General features: G+C 40.1%; 1 protein-coding gene across 1 annotated transcript; it reads left to right on the top strand.

Moving 5' to 3' along the window:
* The first annotated feature begins 498 nt into the window (after positions 1–498).
* Positions 499–7,258, top strand: dnajb11 (DnaJ heat shock protein family (Hsp40) member B11). Its single transcript, XM_086092135.1, has 10 exons — positions 499–700; positions 1,008–1,164; positions 1,629–1,726; positions 2,711–2,843; positions 5,293–5,435; positions 5,531–5,613; positions 5,856–5,913; positions 6,001–6,112; positions 6,192–6,351; positions 6,432–7,258. The coding sequence occupies exons 1-10, from the start codon at positions 627–629 to the stop codon at positions 6,494–6,496; spliced, it is 1,083 nt and encodes a 360-aa protein (XP_085948261.1). The 5' UTR covers positions 499–626; the 3' UTR covers positions 6,497–7,258.
* Positions 7,259–10,647: the final 3,389 nt, after the last annotated feature.

The following is a 10,647-nucleotide window of genomic DNA, read 5'->3' as shown; positions in this document are numbered from 1 at the left end:
TTCGCTGCGTACCCTGCTGCGCATGCGTCAACCGGTCAATTCAGTTGCCATTTCATTCCAATTTTCATTCGGTACATTTGTCATGTTAATATCATTGAATCCTTCACAAGAGTTGTATCAAAATAGACACCATGTTTATTATATAATTTTATATTTGGAAGAGCAACAATATTTATTACAAACAGTCTTGTATGTCCAAACAATCTGTTCAAGATTATTTTGCTTCAGAGAGGAATTCGCCCCAAATAACGTAAGCTATTCTTAAAACAGTCAAACCGGTTCCCTTGACAATGACGGTATGGATGGAATCTCAGTTCATCAATGCCGCTGTATGGGACGGTCACACAGTCATGACCTCCGATCCCGGGACACGCTTTATCCATCAAGTCCTCTCTTTGCATCTTTATCATGACAAACTTTTTTTTACATCCACCATTCAAATAAGCAATTGTTTTCTTGTATCTCTTTAAATGTGAGCGGGATTTTAAGACGGTTGCCGGTAGGCGGGACTTCCGTGACAAGCCGGAAAGAGGCTTTCCTGTAGCTGGCAGCTGGATCCAACCTTCAAAAGAAGCCGGCTCTTCTTTTCAAGATTTCGTTAAATATATATATTTAGGGGTTTATATATGGCGACCAAAGGGATGAACCTGTGCACTGTGTGCTATTTGATTTTCTGGATTATCACTACAGTGTTTGCCGGGTACGTACGCGGTTTTACGTTGGAACGGTCGCTCACGCAGCATCGCCAGCTGGTACACATGTTCCACTGTGATTGGTTCAATCAGTGGAGCAAACAAGCAGCTGAACTACTCTTGTTTTTACTTTTTTTGTTCCGTATTGATGTAATTGTGTCATTCAATGGAGCTAGCTACTTATGTAAATGTGAAAAATTAGACTTTTGTCAAACTAGCATGTTTACTCGCCCTTTTATAGCAGCAAGACAATTACTGTGAGTATGGAGTAGGCACGTTTGTGATTGTTTTGACAATTGTGTTTTTCTCCCATAGGCGAGATTTTTACAAGATCTTAGGGGTGAGCAAAACTGCATCAATCAGGGACATCAAGAAAGCCTACAGGAAGCTAGCTCTCCAGTTACACCCCGATAGGAACCAAGACGACCCCAAAGCTCAGGATAAATTCGCCGACTTGGGCGCAGCCTACGAGGTATGGGACACATTATTCTAATAAGCATCAGAAGTGACTATTCATGCAAAGCGTAAATATTTTTGGCGTAAAATGTCAGCCGGAAGAGTCGGGCACACGGCTTTTGTGCACTTAGCTGGTTGGTTGCCGTTGGAAACACTAGGCTCACTGTGATTGGTTAACGCTACTGTGTGGCTGCATCTGATTGGCTGATATTATATCACCAAAATAAAAGGTAGTTGGCTTAAAATGCAGGTGCTTCCTTGTAACATTAGATTCGTATTTCAGTGCCTTAAAAGTGATTTCGAGTTTTTAAAGATTTTCTAACATTACCAATGTAGAACTTCCAGCAACAACATTAGGTACAACTACACCTGTATTATGGTATAATGATGCCCACTGCCCGTGGTGTTTTCATTTAACAATGTCTTTAATGTTGTGGTTTTGTTTTGCAACGGTATGACTGGTATTATTTTCATTTCTAGGTTCTGTCAGATGAAGAGAAAAGGAAACAGTATGATGCGTATGGAGAAGATGGACTTAAAGAAGGCCACCACAGTTCACACAATGATATCTTCTCCAGGTTGGTCATGTTATGCAACAAGACAATAGTAATTAATTGGATTCTTGATTACCGTGGAACCCACAGCGATTTTAAGCATCTTAACATTTTTAAACGTGATTTTGAGATGATCAAGATAATCTTTCCAAGACATCCATAAATAGTTTGCTGACTTTGATCGGTAAGATGTAGAGTGCTCAAATTTGGTACGTGTTTACCATGCTTAATTTCAAACATGATTTGTTCTTCAACGGTGTTTGACTTTAGCCTGGAAATCCAAACTCACTCGCGGCTTTGCCGGATGTGACGTCAGAAAAGCGACTCGTTGAAGTATTTTCTTTCCGCGGAGACAGAGTAAAAATCCAACATGGCTACTAACCAAAGAGAGACATTAGTGAATGACGTCGTTGTTGAATGTCGTTGTTGCGGGAAAAACTTGAAGAGTGAAGAGCGACGTTGCCTCACGAAGACAACGTCATGCAAATAGACGAATTTGATTGGCCGGCCTGTTTTCGGCCGGTGCCGAATCGCTGTCTATGTATGCCTGTCCAGACCCACTTTCCTTTGGAAGAAAGTGGGTGTGGCTTGCCAGGCTAGTTTGACTTAAGATATGTTGCAAAACGAATAATGGACAAAATAATCCGCTCCAGGGATTGTCAAAACGTTTTTTAATCACACTTTTTCTCTCTGTTATGTCTAGTACCCTTCTTTGGTTAGATGATAAAAACCACATAGAAAGACAAAGGAAAAAGAAATGGCCTTTGTGTGGCTACAGACCTAGTATTCCCTAAAAAAATTAATAAAATTTTGAACATTTAACTGTTGGAACATTTTACTTTCGGGTTCTATGGTTATCATCAAAAAAACCTCGCAGATCCCTGTTAAAAACAAACAAAAAGAAAAGCCACTCCTTATATGACCTAATTTCCCTAAAACGTTGTTAAATTTCAAATGGACTAACTGGTGATATTAGGGTGTTGGCTTACAATTGTTCTCTCTGTGTAGTTTCTTTGGCGACTTTGGTTTCATGTTTGGAGGCAACCGACAGCAGCAAGACCGAAACATCCCCAGAGGAAATGACATCATACTTGACTTGGAGGTCACGCTTGAAGAGGTCTACTCTGGGAACTTTGTAGAGGTGAGAAGCTTCCACCAATTTTGACAAGTACGGTTTGCATATTCGGTTCATTGAAGACAATAATTCATCCCTGAATGTGAAGGGTTGGTTTTATGTTGGGCAGTGCATTTGGTACATATGTCTTGATTGGTGACTTACCAGACTTAATCAACCACCTAATACCACTGCAATTGCATCACAATTATAGAATCCTTTAAATCTAAACAATCGTGCACAGTACGCAGCTGCGCCACATAAATCATCTGGAGCGGTTCGGAATCACTATAATAACATGACAAAAAATGTACACATCTAAATACAATCCATTGTACACACCAGAGATGCTTATTATTAAACATATTGTGTGAAAGTTGCGAAAATGTTCCCAGTTGGCTCTGTCCACCCAATCAGAGGAGGAACAATTTATTTCAGCCAAGGCTAGTTTGCCTTGCGAGGATGAATTTCAAATCTGATTGATTAAAGTAATGGTCTCCATTGCTAATGTACTCCAAGGTACAACTACATTGGCCAACAGTACTGATCAGATGGACATGGACCCACGTGCAGACTGAAATAAGTCACTGAATCTGACAAAAGTAATAATACATCTACATTTTCTGAAAATTAAGTAATGGAAATCTGACATTGCTTTTAAATTATGGTTGAACAGAATTTTATGTATATATATATATATATATTGTCTTCAAACTTGTAAGCAGCCAGGTGGCCTATTTAAAGGGTTACAAGTAGGGGTGTAACGGTTTTTGTATTTGTCCCGAACCATTTTGGTTTGGACGTCACGGTTCGGTGCATACACTCAGACGACGAATACGCAAGTTCATTGCAGTATCCGCACTCCAAATCAGGTGGCAATGCCGACAGTAAAAAAATAAATAAAAATAAAACAAAAAAACTTATTTTTGTCTCCATGACAACAAACGGACATGATAGCCCCCCCCCCCCACCACACACACACACACACACACACACACACTCACACACTCGATAAATGGTAATTTGCATGCACGTTTGTTTACATATGTCAGTAATATTCACTCGCGCTGTTTTTTGCCTCTCCTGTCTGTTAAATAGTTTGGAGTCGGCACTCACAAGGGCAGCGCTCGCGCACACACACAGACTAAGATAGGACTCTGTGTAGCTAGTCGGCAAACAGATGGCGCTCTTTTTGTACTATTTCATTGCTTTTGGATGAATGGATGGGTGTCTTTGTGCTATCGGTATGGCCAGCAGCTTAAAGAGACTGACGACCGGCATGAGATACCAGTTCAGAGCGAGACCAGCATACGGAGTCTCTCGAGATCGCTCGTGCAGCCACAGTGACGAAGCTTACAGCTCATGTATCATATAAGACTTATTCAACAGTTTTTTTTCTTTTTGGAGAGGATTGATTAGATCACTTAGAAAACAACCTTTGTTGAGCCCAGGTACTAGGGGTGTTAAAAACAAATCGGCAATATATCGCGATATTACAGTGCACAATTCTCGTATCGATTTAATTAGCAGCCAAATCGATTTTTAAAGATCATTGTTGATGGAAATATTCAACAAAATATCTTAATTAGGGTTAGGGTTCACACTTGAAGCATGAAAGAATGTTATATTAATGGAACATTAAGCATTAAAATTTGATTTTAATGCTGTTCAAACATGAAACGGATTGCAGAAGCCTGAAGGACATTCTCTAACTTCATGATCCACAAGTGACGGCAAACTAATGTTACATGCGGTATATCTGGTCGCGACACGTTTTTTCTTTTTAAATATATATATTTTTTTTTAAATACAATTTTCTTGAAATCTACTTGGGTGGTGGTTAGCCCAAGTATTAACATGGTGTGGGAAACACTGAGATGGATGAACCTCCCATACCAGATATCTCTGACAATAAAGACTAGCTTTTTCTTTAAAAATATATATATATTGAAAATAAAGCTCGAGTACTTTTATGTGCATTTGCATCTTATGCCAAGTTATCTTTGGTATTAATAATAGTACTAAATACGCTATGTTGCACAAACTATTACCTTCAATACTGTCTGCCAAAAAAAAAAAGAAGAGAATTTCAGCTTTTTGCACTTTTTGTTTTACCGGATGTACCGAACCGAAGCACGTACCGAACCGTGACTTCTGTGAACCGTTACACCCCTAGTGACAAGTGCTGTTTGGTACATCACATGCGTCCCACACATGGGCCACGGGAAGCGAAGGAGAGCGTTGCGACAGGTAAAGGTAAAGACTATAAGTCCATCTCCAATCAGCTTAGTGTTCCGATGACTACAGTGAACTCCAAGATCAATGTCAGATCGCACCATCTGTCATTGTTTGAGCCCAAGTAGACTTCAAGGGAGACAGCACGGTTGAAAATACTGTAAATCATAAACATGCTTTAAAAATGTTATTTTAGAAGCTTTCCCTTCTTGCTAAAAAAAATCGTTATTTTTGCGGCCAGGTTGTACGTAACAAACCCATAGCCAAAGAGGCGCCCGGGAAGAGGAAGTGCAACTGTCGACCCGAGATGAGGACTACGCAGCTCGGCCCCGGCCGCTTCCAGATGACGCAAGAGATGGTGTGCGATGAATGTCCAAACGTCAAGTGAGTCCCTTTTTTCTTTTTCAGTTTTTATTTGTGGCGACCCTTCGATGTGCTCTCAACTGAGGCTTTTTCTGTCATTTGTTTGGTTGCGTTAGGCTGGTAAATGAGGAGAGAACACTCGAGGTGGAAATTGAACAAGGGGTGAGAGATGAAATGGAGTACCCTTTCATCGGGGAAGGTGAGCTTCAAGACCACCAGTATCGTACTGTTGTCACTTTATGATACAGTCATTGAAGAGCATGCCTCTCCAAAATGTTGTCTTTTTTTGTAGTCGAAAAGAAACATAATATATGATGTCTTGTGTTTTGGATAAAAGGGGGGAAAAAACTCGAGAAAAAAATTGCTGTCTGTTTTAGATGACATTAGATACATTATTGAACATGTGAGGGAGATGTAATGATTTCTTTGTTTAATCAAAAGGGGAGCCTCACATCGACGGAGAACCCGGAGATCTGCGTTTCCGCATCAAAGTGTTAAAGTATGAGCCAACTATATAACTAAAGTTGACATTTAGGTGAAAGGATGCTGAAGAATTTGACATTAAGGAAACGTTTGCCTTTCGTAGACATCGCGTGTTCGAGCGCAGGGGAGACGACCTGTACACCAATGTCACCATCTCCCTGGTGGAGGCGCTGGTTGGCTTTGAGATGGACGTCGTACATTTGGACGGACACAGGGTACCTCGTCTTCTATCACACTCGCCATCTTTTTAAGGTGCTGTCGAAGCACTGCACGTGTGTTCTTGCTGTCTGTTAGGTGCACATCGTGCGGGACAAGGTAACCAAGCCTGGCGCCAGGATGTGGAAGAAAGGCGAGGGCCTGCCCAACTTCGACAATATCAACCTTCGCGGGTCCCTCGTCATCACCTTTGATGTGGAGTTCCCTCAGACGCATCTGGATGAAAAGCAGAAAAATGGTGGGTGGGGACTGGATTTGTCCTTTGAAATTGAAACGATGCTTGAATGACCACTATACACAATGTCAATTCTTCTGCAGGTGTTCGTAACTTGTTGAAGCAAGGCTCCATACAGAAGGTGTACAATGGACTACAAGGCTACTAGCATGTGCTTCTTCATGCTGCTAGGACTGACGTACATGACAAATGACACAAAAACTTCAGCAGCAGCAGGACAAATGTGACCTGCAGTACTCTTCTGGCCGCAGTTATTTATGTTTGTTTTGTTTTCCCGATTCAGGATGTCTCAAATTTGTTTTTACATTTCAACGTTATTTTTCGTACCTCCCTCCTTAAAAAAAAAAAAAAAAAAATCATTCAATATCAGGTTAATTAAAGGTTATAAGCTGTATAAAAGAAGTGGGCGCTGGGGTCAGTTTGGTTTTGCAATAAATCAAACAAATCCAGGGACATTTGCTCAGAGACATTAATAGAAATTGACAGCGTGTTTGCAGCTAGTGGAGGTTTTAATTGGTTTCTACGTCAGGCCTCAAATGCTACGCCCTCTTGGTCTTTATTTGTTACAATCACATATTGTTCACTGCTGAAGAATCAGCACGCTGACATGTGAACAACATAGGAAATATACAGTGGAAAACTGTAAAACAATAATTGGTAAAGTGTTTTGCACTTCATATGGTTTTTATTTGAACAATGAGATTCCTCTTCCTCACTGAAGTAACTTTACAAATACTTCACATTTTTTCGTCATGGTTTAATATTAAAGTGTTTTTCTTTTGTGCTTTACAAAAGTGCGACGCTGCCTCCAACTGTGAATTAATTAGTGTTTTGTTTTCATTTTGGTTTTAAATATCAGGGGGGTTTACTGATTTTTTTGGGGGGACTATGAATAAAGATTTCTACCTGTTGTCATGAGAATGCAATTACCTTAGTTCGCCAGTAGATTGCGATAGAGTTCTACTTATGAGCTGATCCGTTTTTCAGGAAACACCTCTACTTCGAATACACTTGAATACACACACAGTAAATTCATTCATTGCGTTATAAATACAGGTATAAGTAAAATAACATATAAACCTACAGTATTAGAAAAGGGTGGTTACAGACTTGAATATTAACATGAAAATTAAACTATTATAGCACCTACAGTATTCTATAAAATAATAGAAAACAGGTTTAGTGAGCATTAATATTTTGGCCGTTTAGGGGCACAGTAATTATTTTACACCAAGTACCACCTAAAAGTTACCACGCCAACATGATATACAGTTTGAACATTAACAAAGCTCACAAACAGAAAAAAATATAGACAACCATTCACACTTTAGCTGCTATTAATAATAAACTCAAGGCTCACGGGCCAAATGTGGTCTGTGAGAGACATGATTTTAAGTCTCAAGTATGCGTTGACTTACTACATTTCCCACAATGCATACCAGTTATGGGAGCCTCAAAGTGAAGGCATCCCGCCACTAGATTGATGTTTACAGTTGTGCTTGAAAGTTTACATACTTTAACTTTAGGTATGTAGACTTATGAGCATTGTATAGTGAGTCAAAAGCTTAATGGCAATCAAATCCAAAGTACTGTGGCAATTGTTTTGATATTTTCAGAGGTTGAAGTTGATATGAGTGCGTGTGTGTGTTAGGCTTGAACTGGGTTGAGGTTAGGGTAAGGAATAGGGGTAGGCAATCATTTTTTAAGGTCGGGGCTTAGGAAATGCATTATATCAATGAGATGGCCCCACAAAGATAGTAAAACAAACGTGTGTGTGTGACGATGCAGAATTGAACAAACAAAAAGGACTTTAATTTATTGCATAATATTTTACGTTAAAGTTTGCTCAATGGCTATGGTAAATTTTCAAGATCAATGATAAACAAATTTTCTGGCTGTAAATACAAACAAGCAAAAAACAACAACAATCGGAGAACAAGGATAATTTTGTCCTTGTTTTATTAGTTGCAAAATCCATTGTGATATCATACCCCATATAGTGTGACAACTTACCCATTGGTGGGGCAACATGTCACATGTTCACTCCCTCTATTCGATGGCTTATAACTCTGCACTGACCCAAAATATGAAAATGACATGACTACAAAAAATATACCTAAGACTTTGGTCTTTCATCTGGTGTACATGTTGTTTATATATGATGTATTGATTCTAAGAAATATATGAAAGTATAAAAAGTGATACAACTAGCCCGGTCTCCCCTATATTATATAGTTATTTATATGGTCTTAGAGTAACATCTGGCTCTCTGACGGCGACCATGAGCAGATGTGTCCCTCAGTGAAAATGAGTTGAGACACCCTTGATTTAGAGTCTTCAATGAACCTGCATGCATGTGTTTGGAATGTGGGAGGAATCCTGAGTACTCGGAGAAAACCACACAGACACAAAGAGAACATGCAGATTCCACAAAGGAAGTCTGGAGCCACTGGATTTCTCTGTTGTTGTTTTTCTTTACAATACAAAATACGAATATAGTGGAACCTCAAAATTCAGCCAAAATATTCTGGAGCTCTATGGGCTCTGTTTTCATGGCCAGCATAAATCTGGCACGGTGTAAGGTGTATCTATCGGAAGCATGTCAGACTCCATGTTGGCAATTCGCGGGCCGGTGGATCTGCAAGGGGGTGAGTGACTGTGCCGCTGTGGGAGTGGTCAACCAACTTCAATGAAAGCCAATCAAAGCAGCCCCTTTTATCCCATTTAAAACTAGAGTGCTTTCCAACCTACTCCGCATAGCTATGCAACAATTCAGATGGTTCGATGACCACTGCTCACCTATTTATGATTGCAATATACCTGTATGTATCATATCCACTACATATGTCCACCAAACTCGCAACAGACCTGTCAACTCGAACTTCCTGCCAAACAAATTGTTACTCCGCTGGGCGCATCTCAAGGAGACACTCTACCAAATCGGCCAACACACACTGCGAGCCATGCACAAGTACTAAATTCAGGTTACACTGGCATTTTGCGCAAAAAAAAAAATACATTTAACAATAACCTTTCAAACAAACAAATATTACAAGTTTTCCCCCACCATCCACTCACACTAAGTTGTGACAGTTAGGAATGTTCATTGTTGCTTAAAACATCGCCCACGGCGTGAAAAAGGTTATAATGACTGACAGCAGTTGTACTGTCATGTGTGAACCCCCCCCCCATGTGCGATATTTATTGTCACGGAGAGCAGCGGTTCTTTATCTGTAGCCCACCATGCACACCCACGATCGTTGGGGGTCTGTCTGCATGGGCGGGCCACACCAACCCTGTTGTCATAATTTATAGCCTGCCCACTGATGTGCACATCTGCATGCAACACAATGCTAATGAATGACTATCTGTTTTGACTTCTACATGTATGTGTGTGTGGCCGGACATTTGTGTGTCTGTGTGTGTGCCTATGTGAGTAATGAACTCCCACGGAGATAACAGGGCTGCGGTGCAGGGAGTTGTCTCTTCAAACATCCCATAGAACTTTTTGTCATCCTTCCTCACACTGTACTTTGTTCTAATGTGTTATTAGTAGACTTACAGTAGGGTCAACTAAAGAATAAGAGAGAATGCTCAAACTTTACTTTTCGTGCATGGGAAGACCGCTGATTTATTGCCTCATTAAACATGCATTTATACTACAATTACAGGATGCACTTGTTATTCTCTTCACCAATACATGTAAGAGGTAGTTTTCCATACATTTTGTATGCAAGCGTACCACTGATTGTCACACCCACCTAAGTGGGGCGAAATTCTTTCTTTGCATTTGACCCATCCCCTAAGGGAGCGGTGAGCAGCAGCAGGGGACGCGCTCGGTAATCATTTGGTGATCTCACCCCCCAATTCTAACCCTTAATGCTGAGTGTCAAGCATGGCGGCAATGGGTCTCATTTTTATAGTCTTTGGTCTTTTGGTCTGTGGATTGAACCCACAACCCCCCAGTCTCAGGGTGGACACTCTACCATTAGGCCACTGACAGATAGTTGTGTGCAATAATGCAAGATTGTAGGATACCAAAATAAGTATTGTCAATATTGCGATCATACTTTTTAATAGTAAAGGTGGGTGCATCATCAAATTGCTGATGAATGAATTTTCATGAACTTCCAAGTGTTCTTTTAGATAATTATTCATATTATTATATAATTATTTAAAATTTAGGATAAAGTGTGGGAAAGTTTGGCTAAAGGTAGTTGAATAGACATTTTACAATAAGAAATATTTTCCGAACCAAAAGAACAGTATACATTTTCCCCATACAAAGTACATATTGAT

Source organism: Leptonotus elevatus, chromosome 12 (assembly GCF_054856555.1).
Source record: "Leptonotus elevatus isolate MCC_2025b chromosome 12, RoL_Lele_1.0, whole genome shotgun sequence".
Lineage (NCBI taxonomy): Eukaryota > Metazoa > Chordata > Actinopteri > Syngnathiformes > Syngnathidae > Leptonotus > Leptonotus elevatus.
The sequence above is the reverse complement of the archived record's forward strand: the minus strand, read 5'-3'. Positions and strand labels throughout refer to the sequence as shown.

What these genes read in the sequence shown, in the direction of transcription:
- dnajb11 (XM_086092135.1), top strand. Translation starts at nt 627, where the DNA reads ATGGCGACCAAAGGGATGAACCTGTGCACTGTGTGCTATTTGATTTTC. An exon ending in GATGAATGTCCAAACGTCAA is followed by an intron (nt 5,436 to 5,530) that starts GTGAGTCCCTTT and finishes TGGTTGCGTTAG; the next exon opens with GCTGGTAAATGAGGAGAGAA. An exon ending in TTCCGCATCAAAGTGTTAAA is followed by an intron (nt 5,914 to 6,000) that starts GTATGAGCCAAC and finishes TGCCTTTCGTAG; the next exon opens with ACATCGCGTGTTCGAGCGCA.